The sequence below is a fragment of the Sinohyriopsis cumingii genome, chromosome 7 (assembly GCF_028554795.1).
Source record: "Sinohyriopsis cumingii isolate HCF-2022 chromosome 7, ASM2855479v2, whole genome shotgun sequence".
Taxonomy (NCBI): domain Eukaryota; kingdom Metazoa; phylum Mollusca; class Bivalvia; order Unionida; family Unionidae; genus Sinohyriopsis; species Sinohyriopsis cumingii.
Window position 1 is genome coordinate 128,964,675 of NC_142967.1, and position 22,693 is coordinate 128,987,367.

The 22,693-nt window shown below is 36.0% G+C and overlaps 1 protein-coding gene across 1 annotated transcript; it reads left to right on the forward strand.

Annotated features, from left to right (window-relative positions):
• Nucleotides 1–5,946: 5,946 nt before the first annotated feature.
• LOC149796107 (uncharacterized) lies at nt 5,947–22,155 on the forward strand. The gene is made up of 3 exons (XM_089966026.1): nt 5,947–6,156; nt 14,572–14,727; nt 21,965–22,155. The coding sequence occupies exons 1-3, from the start codon at nt 5,979–5,981 to the stop codon at nt 22,078–22,080; spliced, it is 450 nt and encodes a 149-aa protein (XP_089822152.1). The 5' UTR covers nt 5,947–5,978; the 3' UTR covers nt 22,081–22,155.
• The last annotated feature ends 538 nt before the right edge of the window (nt 22,156–22,693 follow it).

Consider the following 22,693-nt stretch of genomic DNA (forward strand, 5'->3'; position numbering starts at 1 on the left):
CATGCAGGGTGTGAGTGGCATTTTAAGCTGTACTATGTCATTGTTAATGTGTCTGGTCCATTGTTTAATTTGATGCCTAGACCAGTGGTTCAGGCAGTAATGTCAGGGCCATTGTAAGGGACATGCAGTATGAATGACTGCCCAGGACGGATTGGATGGGCACCATTTTATGGAGTTTGTAGTGTTTTCTGTGAGTTGGGAGTGCTGTTTCATCCATTGTAAACTTGTGATGGCCTTGACAGTAGCGTCAAGCATGGTGGCAGGAGCACAAATTTGCTTTAGGGTATGTGCTGCATTATCTTTGTTGGTTTTGAAGCAATGAGGATAACTTGCACAGTTGTGGCATAGCCAAGCTGGTTATCTATACTAGGGGTGTAGAGACAATATTTATCATGCTCTTGACTAGTGAAGCTATTGGTATGACAGTTATTATACTTATCACAATTTTTTGAAGATGGTTCTGCAATACCATATGACAGGTAAATTTTCTATGTATATCTGTGCAGCACCTTTTGCTATTATTTTGTGCCTCTGCGTCAGTTCACCCATCCTGAGCCTTTTTATGATCTTAAAGCCAATTCTTCTTTGTCACTCTCTGAACTGCCTTAGGGTTCTCCTCAGGATTGATTGCGTTATATGTCTTGTCAGCTGTCACCTTGGACATTGGTTTTTATCTGTGATTTTCAGACCAGGTATTGTTTGGTGGATAATGATTATAAGTGTTAAAAAGCATAGCATAATATCATAAGTACATGACTAACAAAAGGAATTTAAGCATCTTCCACAGGGTCACTTACCAGTTTAAGGCTGATTTCCTGGAGTAATAGCTGCATACAGCCTTACTACACTCTCCCTCCAGCACTCTTGGCTGACATAGCAGTGAAATGGGTCATAGAACTAATTACGACATTGTCCATTTCATCCAGCTGAGAAAGAGTTTTCTGATGCCCCATATATTGCTCAGTGCTACTTTTAGCCATTAGTGAAGCAAGGCAGGTGTGCTTTGCTCCTTTTGGTTTTGAGCCTCTTCATTTACTTATGCATTGGCAGTATGCTTTGTGTTTTCCTTAAGTTATTAGTCAAACATCTCAGCATTTTTTGTTTTATTGCCTACATTTGGGCTGTGATATCACTGATCTATAATCTAAGTTTAGTACATGTATACAAAACATGATAGGATGCCCAAAACAATGATGTGGAAGATAGGTTGTAATAACTTTATACATGTTTCTTCAGCAAACCTAATAGAAGAATGCTATTTTACAGATGCTCTTGACTGTAGCAGTTAGCAGTGAATATTAATAACAACTTACAGAAAATGTTCACTGACATGCCATACACTTTTGCAAAACATGGTCAGGCAATAATTTCTCTACAAAGTCCATCATGACAGTTTTTCTGAACAATATATTTGTGTTCTATCAGTGTATTTTTTTCTTTCTTATAGAGCTACTGCCATGTGTTCAGTATATCATTAGAGATCAATTCAGTAACGTTTGTTTGTCAAGAACTGTTCAAGACCTGTAGGTCCAGTTTTTTTTATTGCATTTAAACATGGAATCTAGCTTGCCCATGTAAGGATTGCCATGTAGATATCATCCTTCTTTGTTTTCTATTAACTGGTCCATGTACTGGTTATGTTTCATCAGCTCCTCCTTGTCCACTGTTGGTTGGACATACATCATCCTTATTGACGTAGCTGAATGTCTTGAAAAGTCATAGGCTATACATATAATAGTGTCCACCTTTTGTGTTTAATATCAAAAGCCAAAATTGTGTGAAACATATGACTTCAGCAGTAATATTTTTGCCAGCTATATAAAATAATAATGTAATTAAATCATGTATGTACAAATGAAATCACTATCATAAGTCTGTATGATTTTATATCTCTGGCTTGCACAAGTTTGATTAGAAAATTCACTTGATATGACTTGAGTACAAACACTATAATGCTACTATTTGTTGGTTATTCTTTTATGTACAAAGTCAAATGTCAAATTTGTGCATATCAATACTTGGATAGCTTTTCAAAATCTGATCTGGTCATAATTAGTGTCTTGAAAGGCCACATAAATCACCAAGCTAAGGTAAAAGTTGGGATTGACATTAATTACTAAGATGTAGTAGAACATTCTGTGTGCTCCAACTGTTGAGGTTTTTTCATTTTTTCATGATGTCTGGAAGCATTGTCGTCTTAACATTTTTAGGAAGATAGCTGCCTGGCTCACAAAGAATTTATGGGCCCTGGTAATGGCCATTGGCAGGCTACTACAGCTGTGTGTGCATGAGTGGGTCCTATCATCATCAATCATCATAACATCGGTGTCATCTACCTGTACCTTTAGTTTCTAGTGATTATCATATGTGTAATATTTCAGTGGCAACTGTACATGATTTCCTTGGTGCCAAGAGCACAATTGCAGAAATAAGTATATGCATCTAGTTTTTAGAGAGAAAATTGAATGCCAAGGAGACTCTCAGAGATTCATGGAATGAATCTTGGAATATAATGTTCCCTTGCCTTGAAAAATGGAAAGTAATGGAGCATTATTAGCTTTATGCACATGGTGTCATAAGTGTGGATGCAGAATTGCATGGTAACCCAAGGAACACCAGGTTCAGAACTTAAGGATTTTGATGGTAAATCTGTTGTGGAGAAATTTTTTGTAGTTTCTTTGAGAAACATTTGGCTGTTTTGCTTAAAGATTGAATGAAATAAGTGAATGGATATGATCATTTGTTTCTTTTATTCCAGTATCTTGGCAAATTGATTGATATGAAATTGAATTAAGCTAATGAAGCCAATTTATATAATTCTTTCCTTGTTTCCTTCTGGAATGAAAAAAAATATCTAGTTTTAGAACTGTGACTGCAACATTTTTGAATGCAACTTTCAAAATCAATTTAGCTTAATGCATCATGTTTGTTATGCTGACATGTGTCCAAAATGGAAGGCAATCCTCGAGTTGAACCTAGTGGCTGCCAAGCTACCAAATTCAGATAGTAACATGAGTGGTAACCTAATGAATGCAATCACATATTGCATGAATTGATATAACATTCATCACCCTTTCTTCCCCCACCCTCGATACCAAAAACCCCACCATGAACTGCCATATTGTCTCTATATATATGTGGCCAGAGTGGGGACCAGGCTAGTGGTTCTTTATAGAAATTGAGGCTGTTGAGAGGAGTGTGCAGAGAAGTTGGGATGAGTTTCAACTTACAAACATGACAAGAAGCAGGTACAAACCAAATTAAGCTCTATCCTTGATCATGAACAAAGGTCCAGCACACAGTACAGTCAATTAACAGATACACCAGTCCACAAATTCTGACAATAGTTTAGTCTTCCTTCAAGGACTGATACTACCATGCTCGATACTTAATTCTTGAAATTATTTGTGAACACTATGTGAATGAACTTAACCTGCAAAACACCATTATTCACTGATCCCCAGCAAACCTTTTTTTAATAGGCTATACTGTATCTTTGGCTTTGATTTTGATTTAGTATGCTAGTTTTAAAACCTATTTGCAGGTTACTGAAATATTTTTTATTTTTGTTAAGAATAATGATTCCATGTCAAAACTTGTTTAAATTGTTTATTATTTGATTTCTAATTTCAGAATACATAAGATGGCAGGACAGTTACTTATTTTGTTCTTGATTTCTACTTGTCTCACACAGAAATCTGGTAAATACATTATTATAAGTACATTATTATACAGTTTTTAATGTTTACACTTATTGCACAATACAAGCAGTTCAGCAGGAAACTTTAATAAAGTTACATTCCTTAGCTACCCTTTTCTATAACGTACATTCATCCACATAGGAGACTGCTTTGGTGGCCTAAGTGGTTATAGTCTGCCTCAGCTGTGGGAGGTTGCGGGTCCAACCCATTTCCAACTCATGCCAAACATTTATAAGCAGCTGTTTCTCTTGGCTCTCAGCATTTGGAGGTTAGTGGAGGGTAGGCTTGTTTTCTTCAAACAAGACCCAGCGCACCCATTGAAAAATGAAATGGTCAGTCCCTTACTTAAGGGCCTCATTAAATGAAGACAGTGTGACATCATATTGTCCATCCATCATCAATATAGTAATATTACCTTACATGGGATTGTTGGATTTTAACCATATGGCCTCTGATTGCTGCCTTGATTTTTATTTCTATTGCTTAATTTTGCTAACATTATTGGATTTCAGTCAGATGTGTCATGCAGCTTTGTATTTAGATTTTGATTTCTTGTATTCCATGACATCATTTACACCAGCTATACTGCCTTCTGGTGCATCATTGGGTTTCAACTTCAACTTTAAATTCTCAGGGCCTTAAATGAGTTAGATTTCCATCATTCTTTAATGTCTTATACAGGAGTTCTTCCCCAATTCCCTCCCAATTTGATGTCCTTCTGACCCTGGAGGAGTTCCATTTCCAACTTTCCACAACATCCTTTAGAGGAGTTTTGGCCATTTGTACACCTCTATAGGTACCACATCTGTATTAAAAAGGGTGTCTGTGAGTGACATTTTTCATTTTATGGGTTTAAGATAAGTTTTTGCATTTAGCTCTTCATCATCACATAAGATTCTGTACACTCTTTATATACTGTCCTATCTAGTATCATGAAACTTGCTGTAAAAATATGGTAGTTAGTATTTCAGAATGAATTGCTTGTGTGGACAAACAAGATGTACTTGGTGACCTGAAATTGCATGTACCTGTAGGAAATGTACACTGGTAGTTTAAGAGCCATGTGTTTATACTGATGTCTGAATGTAGAGACCATATAATTAATGTCAGATGGAACATTGCTGTCAGTGGGTGTAAAATCTGTCCATCATGTGCTAATAATATTCCCAGTATACTATGAGCGATGGGCCAATCAAAACCCAGCTTTGCATCAGTTTATTGCTTCTTCTCTTGAATGGATGGTCCTATCAACATGAGTTTTTGTGATGTCTGCTTGGACCTAAATGAAAATTCTTTGAGGTCTAATATGGTTTTAATAGGAGACATCTTGAAAATATTGTTACTGCTACTCCTCCTAAATGGAAGGTCATATTGACATGTAGTTTACACCAGTGTTTTGCATCTAATATGGACACATACACACACAGAGTTCTTTTACTTAGAACGTTTCTAAGGCCGTTCAATCTGTTTGCAGATATCAGTTTGACACTTAGATCAAACTAAGATATTGAAGTCCCAATAATGTCCCTGTACCTTTGCAGTTAAACAACCAACATGATCATGTTATTGTATTAGTCTCTTTGACGTTTTATATGACAGCAGCTGGCAAATGTAATATGGTAAAATGTGAGCCAGAAATCTTATTCCCACTGAGAATTCGCTTGAAAATAGAAACATTGTTATTGAATTTTTTTAAATATCAGTTGGCGATATTTACAATATTTTAATTGACAAAAAGTGTCACTCAGTGATTTTGTATATATTTGCTATGATATATTGCTTATATAATATATAAAACTCATATGCATGCATATTTTGACTAATTATTTTAAACCTTCATAGAGTGTGCAAAAATTTAAAAAGAAATAAAATATAGAAGCAGTCTGAGGAGTGTAGAGTCAAATATAAGCTTTGGCATTCCAACCTTTTGCTGGTGTGATGTGATCTGGTGAAAGTCAGCATAGGGCAGCCCTTTTGTCCTATATCTTGATTAGGTGATTAGATACAATGACAGTTGGTATGATAGCTTAGAATTAAAGGAGGATTAATCTTGTGATTAGCTTGAAAGTATTTCGTTCTAAGTAATATTATGTTTTTGTTACAGATTGGAACAGTGTGAGCTTGAGCCCAAGTCTAGAAGTTTCAGTGAAAAAAGGAGAGACAATAAATTTACGTTGTGACTACACTGGGTCAAAAAATCCAGAATTCATAAACTGGTATTTGAATAATGATAGTCAAGGCTTTGCGATAGATACAACAAACTGTAAATTTTACACAATGCCAGAAGTATATAGAACATATAACATGAGTCCATCATGCAATGGAAGCAGTTTTATCTTGTCCATTGCTAATATTTCACAAGGTAATAATGGTGACATATGGGCATGTGATGCTACCATCACTGGTATGCAGCCTCCAAACAAGACTTCAACAAGAATAAAGGTGATACAAGGAGGTAAGTGTATAACTTTTAGCTCACTTTGGATCAAAGCAATGCAAGGATTAAGCCAGGTTTTTTATGAGAATTTTATTCCTGGGGCCATTGATTGTATTTTGGAAAAGATTTCATGAATTGTTGTCTCATAGAGTAATGTATTCCTAAAAAAATATGGAGGGATATGTTGTAGTTTGTGTTGTAGTTTATGTTGTAGTGTGACAAAACAAATGCTAGCCTAACACATGAACATGAAAAGCATTATCTCCATTTTTAACTCACCTAACCTGAAGGCCAAGAGAGCTTATCTATTTGTAATTCTGGTTTTAATAATACTAATATTAATATTAATGCTAATAATAATAATAATAATAATGTGGACTTAGTACAGCACCTAATCTTTACAAGCTCTAAGCTCTTTACAATATTAGATTAATACATAAAACCATACAACAACAAGATTACATTACATAAAATTACAAAAACAAAATGATGTATGGTTTGCTTTGATGTCACACATTAGTTTGGTTCTATTTATCATAAGTAGGTTTCTCTTAGCAGAAAACAGATGCAGGGTTACAGACTGAAATGGTGAGATGGCATCCAATGTAGAGGTGATCTGATACAAGTTCATAGGAATGCAATTAAGACTGAAGAATATTATCATCAGGTCTATGAAGAATCTAGCCTAACATGTGACTGTGTTTATTGGTGGGTTGGCTAACTAACCGAGGTTCAAAATTTGAAAAGAATCCAGGAGTGTTGATGTGTATTGACTTTCAGGACAGACAAAGTGAACATTTATATCTCCAAAAATAATCAGGTTGCCACCTATCAAATTTCCGTACTCCAGGATTTTAGGAAACTGCTACAAAAAGAGAGATTCAGTCAGCTTCTTTTATTTTACTAGGAGGAGGGCATTAGAGGTAAAAAAATGGACTGACCTTTGCTCCTTTATGAGTGAGGTTTGGACCAGTTCAAATGATGTGTGTTTGAAATTGAAAGTTGTAGTGTGGTTAGGATGGTGAACTATGGATGACATTGGAATGACTTGATGGAGTAAATGGAGTTTGTTAGATTACACAATTTGGCTCATTGCATGCCATTTACATTTAAATAAAGATGAATGTAGTCCCAGGTTGTAAAGTCTAGTTCACAATGTAGCATTGAATGCCAAGGAGCTATTTAATGAAATTAATGAGGATTCCTTGTAGCATAAATGGGTTAGTTAAGTGATACTGTATGGTCATATCATTTTATATGGAGAAAATGGTGGAAAAATTTATATGGACAAGCAAATTTATTGGGTCAAAATATTTATAGGGTCAAGGAGAATTTAACATGGTGGGACAGTATAGGGTCAATAGGAATTGAACAGGCATGACGTCAAGATGCTGACCACAAAAATTTTAATGTGAATTGATCTGTTAAGCATTTGGCAGCCAGGTCATGCACAATCTTTCATATCACACATCATCTGTTGTAGATTATCTGCTCTGAAAATGTGTAAAATTTAGCTCACAGATCAGATCAGCACTGTGAGAACAATAATGACTCTTAAGTCACTATAGGCCACTTGACTGGGGATATTAAGCGATATAAATTGAAAATTAAAGTAATTTATGTAATTAAGATAGAAAAGTACATGAAATTGACATTCACTTTCAATGAATTTCACTATGGGAGAGGTTGCTGAAAGTCTAAATGTCCGGTACACTTTGCCAAATGAAGCATGCACAAAGACCAGATTTTCCTGGTATCAAAGAATGGTGGAAAGTTTTGCCTGATTAGTGACCTTTCCTCCGTAAACAGATTTCTGCTGCAGGAATCTTTCAAGATGAAGACCAGCCTTAGTCAAAAATGCCATAAGACCTGATGAATGGGCAGTCCCTATCGATCTTTAGGATACATAGCTTTACATCCTAACTTTCCTCCACACAGGAAGTTTTGCTTAGATAGGGAAGTCTTCAAATTTCAAGATCCACCATTCATCTGATTAAAGCCTCTGCATCCATAGTATTTATTGGGTCAGGGGATTAGTTGCAGCCCATTTAAGGTCACTAGGTATACCAATCCTTCAGTCTCGATCTGTTTTACTGTTGTTCCAAATTGACCAGACTGGGTCTTTTAACCTGGAGAAATTTATATCTTGAGATTTTGTCTATATGGGAATGAATTTCCTCACAACAGAAGATTAGTCCATATCTCTGAGGACAAAGTAGACACGATTCTGTCCTTGTTGGAGGCTCTGAGAGCCAAGACCACATTGTCTGCTCATCTTTCTCTTTCTCTGTTGGAGACCCTGGACTCTGCATTGAACCTGGTTCACTTAGTAAAGAGACTGAACTTGCATCCTCTCCAGTTTCTCCTTTTGGTGGTCTGGAACCTACATGGGGATCTTCTGAATGCTCCAATTTCTCATGTTCATATTTTTGCCATCATCTGATTTGATGGACAAATCATGACTGGTTTAGTGGCCAGAGTCCTCATGCAGACCCCAGAAACCAGTTCATACATATTTTTCAGACACGTTAAACTTCAGAGTGTGGCATTGATCTTGAGTCAGAAGGGCTTATTCTTCAGTGTTCATGGTCCTGGGAAGTATCTGTTCTCAACATCAACAATTTGGAAATAAGGGAAGTGTTCTTAGCCCTTCAGGCATGAGTTTACAAACTAAAATGTTGCTGCATGATGGTCTCCTCTGACAGCACAGTGGTAGCATACTTCACGAGACAAGGAGGCACACATGTGCTTGCATGGAGGTTTGGAACCTTCTTTGTTGCTACATTCCCAGCAAAAATGATACATGTATTTCGGCAGACAGTCTGTCAAGGTTAAGGGAAGATAGTTGTCATGGAATGGTCCCTACACCAATTCATAGCAGATTCATTGTTCCAATTGTTGGGGACTCCTTTCATGGATTTGAGTGCTTCAAGGTTAAAGAAAAAACTTCCCTTTTACATTTTCACAGTCATTGACAAAAGTACTGAGCAGTAGATGCTTTCAGGATCCCTTCATTTACTCCCTTCCAGATGATTCCACATGTAGTGCACAAGGTCAGAAACTTCACTTCTCAGCTCATTTTGATGGCCTTTCTGTGGCCTCAGTGATTATGGTTTGATCTTCTTGATCTGGTGGTGGACAATCCCTGGACATTACCCAGAGTATGGACCTCATGTAACAACACAACACACTCTCTCCTAAACAACAGCCCACAGATTCTCCACCCTTGGACTTGGCTCATCTCAAATGATTGCTCCACAAAGACCAGTTTTCAAGCAAAGTTGTCACATGCACCATTCAGTCCAGACTACAGCTAAAAGTAAATGAAGGTAAATGGAGAATCTTTTGTGATTTGAGTAGTAAATAATTTGTCAATCCTATCTGTCCTGACATAGGTGGTGCTCTAAAGTTTTGTATTTTGGATAGGTTTGATTTTTAAAGACAAAGAATTTCCCTGGTTTTCCTCACTGGTTATTCTGGCTATTTAAAAAAGACCTTGTATGTATTAGGTCTTGTTAAAATAACTTTTTATTCCCTTTATTTTGGTGTATGATTGATGGGTGAAACATGGGTTATAGCTTGGCCTTCAGATGTGTATCAAGCAAAAAACTCCTTGCTTTGCTTAGTCATTTTCCCTTCCTGGATATCAGATAAATTTTACGAAAAGAGCTGATAACCTTTTTATACATTTTATTTTTTTGATAATTCATTCATTGCACTTTCAGAAGTTAGTATTGTTTAGTCTGGCAAAATTCCATATACATATTTTAATAACTGCTAAAGATAGTGTACTTTAGACAAATTTAGGCTGATTTTGAGTGGAATGAAGCTATTATTTTAGTTAGCTGTTTGCTTAGATGATATAGAGTTACCATAAGTACAATATCCAAAGAAATTTCAGCCACAGTACATGAAAGAACATAGAGGTATGCCAAAATTCTCATCAGTGTGTATGTAGAGTGCCCCCATAAGCTCTGTGAAGTGTCGAATTTTGAATTGGAGTGAACTTTAAAGTTGAATGCATTTCAGCATTACAATTTTATCCCATTTAAGCCAGAAAAGTCTTTGTGAAGGGTCACTTTGACCTTTCATTGTTCATCTCCCAACATGTCAGTGTAAACTTCAAAGGGGCAGAATTCATTTGAGCAACCAACCCTAACCGCTTGGTAGGGACCTATATCCACTTATCATTTTTTCAAAGGGAAATTGTTATGCGCTGTCATTCACAGATTCCGAGCTGTCTAAACCTGATGAAAGGAATTATTTCTTTGGGAAAAATTAGGGACTGCTGCCCATGATTGGGCAGAATAAATTAAGATGTACACTTTAGAAGCAATAAGACTTTAAAGTGATAACCTTAGTCGAAATTCTTTTGTCTGAAAATTTCCTGGAAGAGGAAAAGTAGTCGACATCGTGGAAGTCTAAAGAGAATAGTGCTTTCCTTGCTAAACAAAAAAGGGACCAGGTGGCTATCCTGTAGAAAGATAGACAGGTTTTAGTGCTAGGATGCACAAGTTCTGAAAGAGAACAGCAATAAGGAACAGCTTTCTGGGAGAGAGATGGGACTGTCAGAAGACAGAAGTCCAAGGAAAAGAAGGATGAGGTCAGAATAAAAGGACCAGAAAGTCCATGAAGGGGCAAAACATAGAGCTTAGGAAGGATGAACTTGGACATATTGATATGGCAAGAGAGGAAGGTGATGCAAATCAATCGTGGACATTGCGCTCTTTTCACCTCTTGTTATGACGATGAAATAAATCCAAATTGGACACTCCTAAATTCTATTGATATAATCTAAGTTGAACTGGAATTGCCGTTATTAATTTGTTCTGATTAGATTTGCTATTTTCTTGTCAAAGGGGCTCATTTTGGTTTATTTCTCCACAGTATTCTCGCTCAGTTTTCTGTTGAAATTCTATTCTTGTTTCACTCCCACTGGGCTATAATATTGAGGGAGGTCATCCTCTAGATAACGCCAGCCAAATCCAATTAACCACCCCTCTTACTAACAGGGCAACATTACAAGCTCAATGGCTGAGTTCCTTCTCCTTTGTGAAGAGAAACAATGCTCAGTTTCTACTATCATGGGTCATATGGTAGCCCTATCCAATACTCCTGAATTTTGGTAAGGCCTGGCCATTGGTGCAAACTCAAGTTCATTTGACCTGCCAAATATGGGTCAGTATCAGAAATGGCAAAAGTGAAGAGGAAAATCAATGGTTATTTTAATAAGAGACACTTTTATTTCGAATTCTAATTCTCATAATAAGTTAAAAATTATTGACATGGATGTCACAAAAATTAAATATGAAAGATGTTTCTGAGGAAAAGTAAAATCTTCTTGTAAACCCTCCTATCTCCCTCAACCCACCTCCTCCATTTCTGAAGAACTGTTGGTGCAATACAAGGTTCACTAACCTGAAATATGTATAGGCTGACTAACACCAAATATGTATAGGCTAGCACCAAATATGTATAGGCTGACTGACACCAAATATGTATAGGCTGAAAGACACCAAATTTGTATAGGCTGACTGACACCAAAATATATATAGGTTGACTGACACCAAATATGTATAGGCTGAAAGACACCAAATATGTATAGGCTAGCACCAAATATGTGTAGGCTAGCACCAAATATGTATAGGCTGACTGACACGAAATATTTATTGGTTGACTGACACCAAATATGTATAGGTTGACTGACACCAAATATATATAGGTTGACTGACACCAAATATGTATATGCTGAAAGACACCAAATATGTATAGGCTAGCACCAAATATGTGTAGGCTAGCACCAAATATGTATAGGCTGACTGACACGAAATATTTATTGGTTGACTGACACCAAATATGTTATAGGTTGACTGACACCAAATATATATAGGTTGACTGACACCAAATATGTATATGCTGAAAGACACCAAATATGTATAGGTTAGCACCAAATATGTATAGGCTGACTGACACCAAATATGTATAGGCTGACTGACTCAAATATATATAGGTTGACTGACACCAAATATGTATAGGCTGAAAGACACCAAATATGTATAGGCTAGCACCAAATATGTGTAGGCTAGCACCAAATATGTATAGGCTGACTGACTCCAAATATGTATAGGTTGACTGACACGAAATATTTATTGGTTGACTGACACCAAATATGTATAGGTTGATTAACACCAAATATGTATAGGCTGACAGACACCAAATATGTACAGGTTGACTGATACCAAATATGTATAGGTTGACTAGCACCAAATATGTATAGGCTGACTAATACCAAATGTATATATAGGGTGAATAACACCAAATATGTATAGGCTGACTAACACCAAATATGTATAGGTTGACTGACACCACATATATATAGGTTGACTGACACCATCTATGTATAGGCTGACTAACACCAAATATATATAGGCTGACTAACACCAAATATGTATAGGCTAGCACCAAATATGTATAGGCTGACTAACCCCAAATATTTATAGGTTGACTAACCCCAAATATTTATTGGTTGATTAACACCAAATATGTATAGGCTAACACCAAATATGTACAGGTTGACTGACACTAAATATGTATAGGTTGACTGACACCATCTATGTATATGCTGACTAACACCAAATATGTATAGGCTGACTAACACCAAATATGTATAGGCTAACACCAAATATGTATAGGCTGACTAACACCAAATATGTATAGGGTCATCTACATATGAGGAACTTCAAACAGTTGAAGAAAATAGAAATTCATAGTTATTCAATGTTACAAAAAAAGTAATAGAATTAAATTTTTTTCTATTTGTATTTGTATGTACTTATTATGTTTTAAGAACAGTAATGTAAGCCAAGATGTTTTTTAAAAATTTGAAAACTAAAGATTTCAACCCAAATGCAGATGACATAGCTATTTACACCACTCCCGATTGTAATTTATGCAATTTTAGTTTTTTATTTGAGACAGATGGTCTAAGGGAGGTAACTTATCCATTCCCACTGATACCTTGGCACAGAGTTGTAAATTCATAATTAAAGCCCTTTAGAAAGCTCCATGCAACATATGATAAATGTTACATTCTGTGTGGTAAAAAAGGTAATACATTCATAAATTTCATGACAGGTCTAGTGACATGCAAATAAAGGAACAATCCAAGATTAATAAGAAAAGTGATTTTGTTGTGAGGTGTTACAGAAAATGCTATTTAATAATTCAGTCTGATATACAAAGTAATGTAGTGAATTTATGAGTTACAAAAGCACTATCCATCATGCATCTCAGTGGTATTGTGTCCAGGTTAAGTATAACTCAAAATAACAAGGTGATTAGTGTGGTGATCAAAACCAAACTCTGCCTATGGTTGAGTTTCTGATATGTTAAGAAATTGTTCACTGTACATGTAGTGCAGATATAATTGTTCAGTTGGATATTGGTGCAAAAGCATGGTCAATATAGTTTTTTTGAAACTTTAATCTTAAAATAGATGTGACAATTAATTCAGATAGTAGTTGCTGCTAGACATGCATCTGTGAAACTTTAGCTGGTAAGTAAAAAATGTTAACCTATTAAATACCGAATCTGTTTGAGAAAAGCCAAATTAATGCACAGGATATCCAATAATAGTGCTCCTGAATATTTACAATCACTATTCCAGTATAGGCTACCTGGTAATACTCTCCACCTGCGATCTGTGTCTACCAAACAGTATAAAATTCCCAAACCAAATAAGGAATTATTTAAAACAAGTTTCCAGTACTCTGGAACTTTGCTCTGGAATAGTATTCTAGTTGAGATTAGAAATGCCCACTCTATTTCCTTCTTCCAAACCCAATATATCCAGTGGCTTCAGATATGCAGCTAAAATAAATAAATTCCTTTGTATGAGGGCCTCAAGGTAGATTAGTTCTTAGCTAATTATGTTACCCTCTTTAAATAAGGTGATTGTTATTATTATTATTATTATTAACAGTACTGTGGTGGCAATTTAGTTTATTAGGCAAGCATATTGTATAATCGGCTGTAGAGATTGTTGCTATTCTTCACTGTGAGGCAAGGGGATATTTAGTAGTGGTTTCATTCACTGGAATCTGTCTGCCATCTTAGCCTCAAAATATACAAATTGGTTATTGCAAACAGCTGTGAGAACATACTAACATTTACTGTAGAGTAGAAATTCTGTTCATCTAGATTCCACTAAATGTCCAGTTGAAGTACACCATTCCCTGGAAAGGTCCATCCAAATCTTGTGTATAAAATGACTATGCTGGTTACAAGAGGAAGAGGAGTTGCATAGCATAACACATGCATGCTTTGGTGTGTGTGGAGGGTATTTACAAGATTCTGGAACAGGAACATTCATTTTATTATCAAAAACAAACTGGCTAACGGGCAAGCTTGACTCTTTTGTATTGTTTTTTTCAGATAAAACAGATTGTAATGGAGGAGTCAACCATGTGGCAGATATATCAGTTGTTGTCATCATTGTGGCAATATTGAGTGGACTTGGGCTTCTAACAATTTGTACAATTGTTGGCTATTTGATATACCAAAGAAGAAAGAAAGATGAAATCACCAGTGGTTAAGTATTATAGTCCCATAAAGACATAAATGCATATGATTATTACATATGTTCTCATTTTCCAGGGTGTAAGAAAGAGCAGTTTTTGATATCATCAGTCATAACATTTTCTTGATTTTAAGTGTAATATGGAATCTTGAGAAGTCACTTAAGAAAAGAAACATAAATATTGTCCTGTCACTTGATCAAATGAAGCATTTCATTAATACCTACATGATATATATTGCAACAGATCTACATGATGTCATGCATGGTGTCATTCATTACATTGCCTGTACTTTATGCTTATGTTTTGAGTCATGAAACTTTATAATTGGATCTCTGTTCATGCTATATCCTTACACCAAAGAAGGTCATTGTGACCTACATTTTATGTTAAATAACATGGGTTAAGTTTAACTGTATTTGCGTTTATAGCCATGTATTCTACCATGCTATAACATCCTAGCCTGAACCAAATGTCCTTTCTGACCAGTGCAGTTGGAAGTAGGAAAACTATTTGTTTATTTATTGGTAAACTTTCCATGTTAATGGCTATACATTGCTAATGTATATTGTGAAAGGTTATCTGTAACAGGTTAACTGTTGCCTTCTTTCTTTTTCACATAAGACCTCAGCTGTATTAGCTATCAGGGTAATTATTGATGGATGAACTATATTGTTACTATTTAGTAAATTGTACATAAATAGCAATGGGAAATTTCAGTTTCATTGTCTGTATATTTTCCTTGTTTCTGATTCTCATTGGTGTTACTGCATAATCTGTTCACAGATCAAATGCATTAGCATACCACTTTAGTCTGTGCCACCAAAATGAAGTGTTTACCAGTCTGAAAACCTAGTTCTGATGTATTATATGTAACATCTGATTGGTCCATTTGGCATCAAAGATTCATTGTTGTTAGTTTTCATTGGGAGAAATTCACCATACAATACATAATAGTTCTATAAAGTTTTTGAAAGTTGCAATATTTACCTAAGCCTGTAACCTATTGCACAATTATTATCAGCATTTCTTCTTTAAATACATTAACTAATCATAATAGAATGACTACTCCCTCGCAAATCCAGCTCTTCCAGATGTTACTTTTAGCTAAAGGGAGCAAAAAATTATCTGCCGATCAATGTGTTGGTCAGGTAGAGTGATTTCCCCTTAAATATAAGAATTGGTGGCAAAGTCTAAGAACCTCTCAGTTACTACTTCTGCTAGTGCCAAGAAACATGCTCTCGTCATGAGAGGCCTCACAAAAGCCAAAATCTACATGGAAGATATTCCATTACAAGTTGGAGGAGTTTATTCACTTCTGAGGAAAGTATACTAGATTTCCAACTTTTTCTCTTCCTATGCCAACAAAGTTCTGCCTTAACAGTTTGCTAACACTTTGTCGTCATTTAGGTACTTGCATGGTGTGCTAAATAAAGCAAATTCACATTAAGTTTACACTATAATTATTTTGTATGTGCAAGTCTCTAGTGCTTATAAAAACTCCTAATATATGTGTAATTCATTACAAATGAACAAGTTTTTATTCCAAGGCATTTGTAGTGTCTGGGCATCAACTTCAGTGTTTCTACTTGTACAGTCTGTGGACCTTTCTTCACATAGGTGACTACCTCGTCATGGATATTGTCTCATCTACTTTGTACATGTCTATAATGGTGCCTCAGTTTCCTTTTACATGAAGGTTTATGTGTGTAATGTAGACACTTGTGTACATTTCTGTATTGCTCTGGTCGGACAAGTAGAGGTAAGCTTTCTATACATGGTTTATTATGCCATGTCCTGCTCATGCATATTTCCCCAGGTGGCACTTGAGTCAATGTTTGTCTGCAAAAGCATTCCATATATTTACAGAGCACTTAGTCACTTGCACAGGTAGTTTATGCAACTTCACAAAATAGGTTTGGGCTATGATATTTATATGTGTGCATGTCTTTATGCCCTTAAGAATCTAATTATATATGTATAATTCTATAATTTCTGGTACATGCAGGAGAGTTTCCTGTACCACAACATCTTTAGTTTTGGAATGCTATGCTTCAATGATTCTACCTGTACATGCCATCCTCGACCTTCCCTACAGGTAGCATTGTAATTAAGATCATTTACAGTCACTTTTTTCAAGGTAACCATCATTTGGTATAGGTCTATGCCCATGCTGTATTCCAACATCACATGTGCAGGCTCACAGGTAACACTTTTCCTTTTACCATCTCAACAATTTGTTCACCTAGGTATGGAGTTCAATACACAGGCATCATTATTCATCTCCTCCAGGACTGGGCATTGAAAATCTGAACCTTGTTTGCATCTTTCCTTTCAAGAACAGTCTATCTGCATTGGAATTCCTTCACCTAATAGGCTTGCTCAACGTGGCAGCAGACCTCATTGTCCTATGTCACCTTTGTATGTGCCCATTGCAAATGATTCTTCTGTCCCAATGGAGGCCAAAAGTTTGCCCACTGGACCAGCCTCTCCCCATCTGCACACATTTGAGGCACAATCTGCAGAATTGGGGCATCCAGCATGGCTCATGGCAGGTACAACCACCTGAGATTGCAGTCTGCACTGAGGCAAGTACAAAAGGCTGGAGAGCCCACCTACTACCATCCTTTCAGAAGCCAGCGGTGCATGGTCTCCCAAGGAGTGCCATCTGCATATCAATCTTCTGGAGATGAAGGCCATTGTGAACACCTTTCACTGGTGGCAGGAATGCTTAAATGGCAAGGGAATTCTCATTCTGTCTGACAACTCTAGTTACTTTTCTCAAATGATAAGGAGGAATCAAGTCCCCAGACCTTTGCGTCATGGTGTGGGACTTTCTAAGGTGGTTTTGTCAACAACAAATTCACATACACAGTTACCATATTCTGGGATGCCTAAATGTACTGGCCAATTCTTTGTCTCAGAACAATAAAATAATACTGACATACTGGTCTCTCCATCCTTTTTCACTGAGATATGCATCTAATAAGAACAACCGTTGGTGGATGTTGTCACAGAATGGAAGAATGGATGGTTGGAATGATACTTATGGAGTACATAGAGACAACATGCACAAAAATTAAGATGATTTGATTAGTTGAATATGAGGAAGGAAAACAATTATATTGCACAATAGTAAAAAGAGAATAACTAACTGCAGTTGAACTGTTCTTAAGTATTGTCTATTCTATGATTCTTAAGAGCACTTTATGTTCACTGGTACTTCCGCACTGAATTATTATTAACTGTGTATACACGCCCTCCAATGGCTTCTTCACTGCATAGGTATGCCCTCCAATGGTTCCTTCATTGTGTAAGTCCACCCTCCAATGGTTTCTCCACTGTGTAGTGAATTAATAGGGTAATTCTTGTGACTGGAGCTCCCATGTCCCAACGTTCTTAGGTCATCCTCGGTTTGTCCGCTCTTGTGGTAGGATTCCCTGGCTAGCACAGCTTTCTTTAACAGTCTCTCAAACTGGCCTTACCTAAGTGGTTCATGTGACTGAGGCTCCCATCTCCCTATGTTCTTAGGATGTCCCGGGTATGTCTGCCCTTGTGGCAGGATTCCCTGGCTAGCACATTCTCCCATTAGCAGTCTCATCCTGACATAATCTCTCCAGGGTTGGAAGTGGCTACAAAACGATAATCGTGTTGAGTCCTATAGTACAAGGTTAATGTGTATCTTACACTGAGTGACTTATATACAGTGCCTTCGTACTCTGTTTTGTTCAAGAAATAATAATAATAATAATAATAATAATGCTTTATTTATAGAGGGTGACTCATTAGTCAAGGACTATTCTCTCTTGAGGCCATCTTAATAAGATTAATACAATGCACATTATATGAAGATAGCAATAATTATTGTTTATTTTAACATGTTTAGTATTAAAATGCCAAATTCCATTATCAATTAGAAACAAATACATGCTCATGATATTTCTTCTTAAATACTGTAATATTTTCAGCAGATTTTACATGTAGTGGAAGCTTGTTCCACAGAACTGTACCACAGTATTGGAAGCTCTTTTTAAATTGCTCTGTTCTTGGTTTTGGTGCTTGAAGGTTTCCATGTGATATTGATTGCTCACAAGGTTACAGCAGTTGCCACCAGCCTAGCATTTGTTTGGAACTGTTTGCTAAACGACATTATTGAGGCTGTGGGATGGAGACCGGAGTCCACATTCTCTATCTTTTATCTCTGAGATCTGTCATCCCAAAGGGCCCAATTTGATCTGGTGAACCTATATCTGCAGCTCAGCAGGTCACCCTTCCAGGTCAATCAACATCTTCTTAAGACATAGCATCACAACTTTTGCTGGATTTGCAGTGGGTGGGGGGATTTTTCACTATCTGAAGCTGTGCCCAGACAGATGGAGTCCCCTCCAGTCAGGTTACCTTGAAGCTGTCTCATGTACTATAGGGGACCCGAGATGGTACAATAAGGAAGAGGTGTGTGAGGTACATCCACTTAAGATGTACCTCCCTCCACCTCATCCCTATTGTCCTAAGGTATTATGATTGGGTAATATATTTAAGGAAGAAACCAGTTTTTCCTATTAAAATATGTTTCTTTGAGAATTATAACTTACACAGTCATAATACACATACACCCTCTCAGCCTCCCAAAAGGTTAAGGTTTTAAGTCAAATTAAAGAGCAACCATTACAAAGCATGCTGCTGTTTGTTTTATATCTGTCTTACAACTGTTAACAATTATCACTAATTCAAGCCATTGCAAATTGATAAAGCCGTGGTTACATCTAAGCTTACAGTAGTTTGACCGAAAGTAAATTTACTGCTGATTATGTATTTTTTTTATTAGTCTTCATATACACATCTTTCCAGACCCATATTATTAACTGAAGTTAACTGTAAGAGTAATGTATTAATCTGGTAACTTTTTAAATATGCTGTAATAATGGCAGATTAATGTAAATAAGGTGGTCTCACAATTGAAAAGGGATTATGCTGGGAATGAAACTGAACTGCAGAATTTGTTTTTAAAAGCGTAAAATGTATTAGAAAATATTAATGTCATTTTCTAGTTCAGATTTATATAAATAATGCAAATATGCCATCAAATATGTCCACCATTACTAAATCAAGAAAAGCCTTTCTTCTTCAAAACCACTGAACAGATAATTGATTAAAGTTGATAAGCATCCAGACATGAACACCTATCAGATTTGTGCAAAAGATGCCTATCTGCTGTAAAATATGGCCACTATTACCAAAAGTAGAACAACAAATTGATTGTTGATCAGCCATTGCTATTTTCAACTTCTTATAAAAAACCTCCTGAACATTTTCAACCAAACATGGTACTGAACATCCTGGCATAAAAGCCCTTTAGACTTTTACAAACAATTCTGCCATCACATATGACCAATGTTGCTGAATTTTGGAAAACCTTCAATAACATCTTCTAAATAAATGTCAAACAGAATTTGGCCAAATCTGACAGTAAGTGTCCTATCTTAAATGCATTTCAGATCTTGTTCTTTCATCAAACTTATATGACTGTTGTTACTAAAAGTCAAAAAATATTTACACAACTTTATTGCAAAATATAAATGAGAATCATGTGTAATCAAATATAAAGATACAGGAAATCACCTATAACCTTGTCTTTGAAACATATGGAATCAACAAATGTGTCCTATAGACCCAACTCTTCTTGGCGAACAACACTTGAATTTGACTGTTAGGTAACTACTTCTGTCTCACTTGGACCTCTTGTTATACATACACTACACTTTGGCTGTGTGTGACCATGTAATGGGCATCTGTGATGATGGTAAGGAAGGATCTAGTTGATAAGAAATATATTAAAATGAGGAATTTGGGGTAATTATCATGACCAGAAAAGCAAGTTGATAGATAGTGCCCTTCTAAGCTGAGTTATTCCAAACATTAGACATTATGTGAAAATATAGATATTATTATATTTACTTAGTTTGCAGAGAACTGGGAATATGGTACTGCATGCTTTATTGGCATACTGATGGAAGATTTCTTAATAGTGTGGATTTCAGCTATTTTTTTAAATAGTTTGTGTTTGTGTCACTTGCGACATTGTCAGATTTTAATTGCAATATAATAGAAATCAACCCCCATTTAATTTAAATATAAAAGAAACATTTTTATTTTTAGGATTGTGTTGAGGCTACATGTATTAGGAACCCAAAAAATAATTTCTTACAAAAGTTAAACATTTAGGGAAAAAAATTTCTCTCAAGGTTGTCTCAATTATTGGTTTCCATCTATCGAATATACCAAACTTGACTGTGTCCATTATTGTCTTCTGCAGAGTGAGTTGTTCTCCATTAGTTTTGTTTTGTGGGGAATACTGGTAATGCCTGAGCAGAAGGCTTTGGCACTACTCACTACACAGTAGGAGGGTTGTTTACAAGAAGGCAATAATAGATTTATAGTTTGTTCCACATAGCATTGCAAATTTTATCATATCTGAAGCTCAGTAAATTTTTATGTCAACTTCATTGACAGTTGCTAACAATAACTTATTCATTTTAAATACTTTATGCGAAACAAATTAAGTACTTTGAGCTACATTTAATGATGTTGACCTTCAAAATTCCTATAGATAGGATAAAATTCACGATGCTGTGTGAATGAACAATAGTGTATCACATAATGTCATGTGAATCATTTTATCATCCAATGTCAGCACATGACTTTTGTGTCTGCAGGAACATGTATAATTCCTTTCTTGACTTTATCCAAAACTGTGGCCAGTGGTAGGCTGAAATCAGATTTTCTTTTAACACTTTGCATATCATGTCAAAATAGCTAGTTTAAAACCATGAAACTGGTTAGCTTGAACGTTATATACAATTGGATTTCCTTGGATTGGCTCATCAGAAATGATTATTTTCATTTACTGTCATCACAAGTTAAGACTTGAGCAAATCCCTAAGTACTGACACAGGGAAGATCAGATTTTTGTAGATTTGTCAAGTTTAGCATTTGACATCACAATAGTATAAAGTATTTGCTTTGCAGATTTTTATCCATTAACCTTCAGCCACAACCACTTCTCCATTATGAGACAACAACCTCAAATTTTCATTTTGACCCAATAGGAAGAGTTCCTGACTCAAAGATATGTGAAAATCTGCATGGGTCTTCAAAGTGTTCAATAAATAGCATGACATTTCAAAGGTCTTTTTATTAAATAAAAGCTAAGAATAAAACCTGGAACTTGATTCAGTTTTTCTTACTTTTAGGTCAAAGAACTGATGATGATGCTCAAACGTCTTTGAAGAAGCAGCCAGATCCTGAGTCTAAAGAGCAGGGAAATGAACTTGTGAAGTGGACTAGAAAAAAATTGTCAAGGAATTGAAAGGAGACCTTTGAACAAAAAGCCAGATCCTGAAGAAGTCTAAAGAATTTGATATGAATTGGTGAAGTTGACTAGCCAAGGCAGATGCATATGACCATGGCATGTAGTTCTTTTTGCATTTGGTAGTTACTTTTATATATATTCATTCAAGTACTTTCAATCTCTTCTCATCAAAGATTGGTTCAGTTTCAATGGAATTGATTAGAGAGCAGCTTCTACTTGATAGAGATTCTGAAAATCTTACGTTAGTAACTAAAAGCATGAAAACATTAAACTAATAAATTTCAGTTGACTTCTTTGCCATCTTTCATAGGACAAATACCTGACTTCCAGCATCTAATGTTGTTTGGACTTGTTGCCATTTGGCCAATTAGGAACATTATGGTACTGTTCATTAAAATATGAATTGGTTAGACTGGGGCATGTACACCTGGATCAGGAGTAATGAACAGGTAGGAAAAGAACATTAAGGCATAGAAACTGACCTGACTTTGGATGATTTTGTAACCTGGAAATTAGCAGGAACAAGGATGAAGAAGTAGCTTGAATCTAATTGTATATACAAATGGCTGGAACAAGACCACTGATGCAATGTAATATTTAAATTTCCAGC

Coding starts and splice junctions, on each gene's coding strand:
- LOC149796107 (XM_089966026.1), top strand. CDS start 5,979: ATGCCAGAAGTATATAGAACATATAACATGAGTCCATCATGCAATGGA. Junction 6,157..14,571: donor AATAAAGGTGATACAAGGAG/GTAAGTGTATAA, acceptor TGTTTTTTTCAG/ATAAAACAGATTGTAATGGA. Junction 14,728..21,964: donor GAAAGATGAAATCACCAGTG/GTTAAGTATTAT, acceptor TCTTACTTTTAG/GTCAAAGAACTGATGATGAT.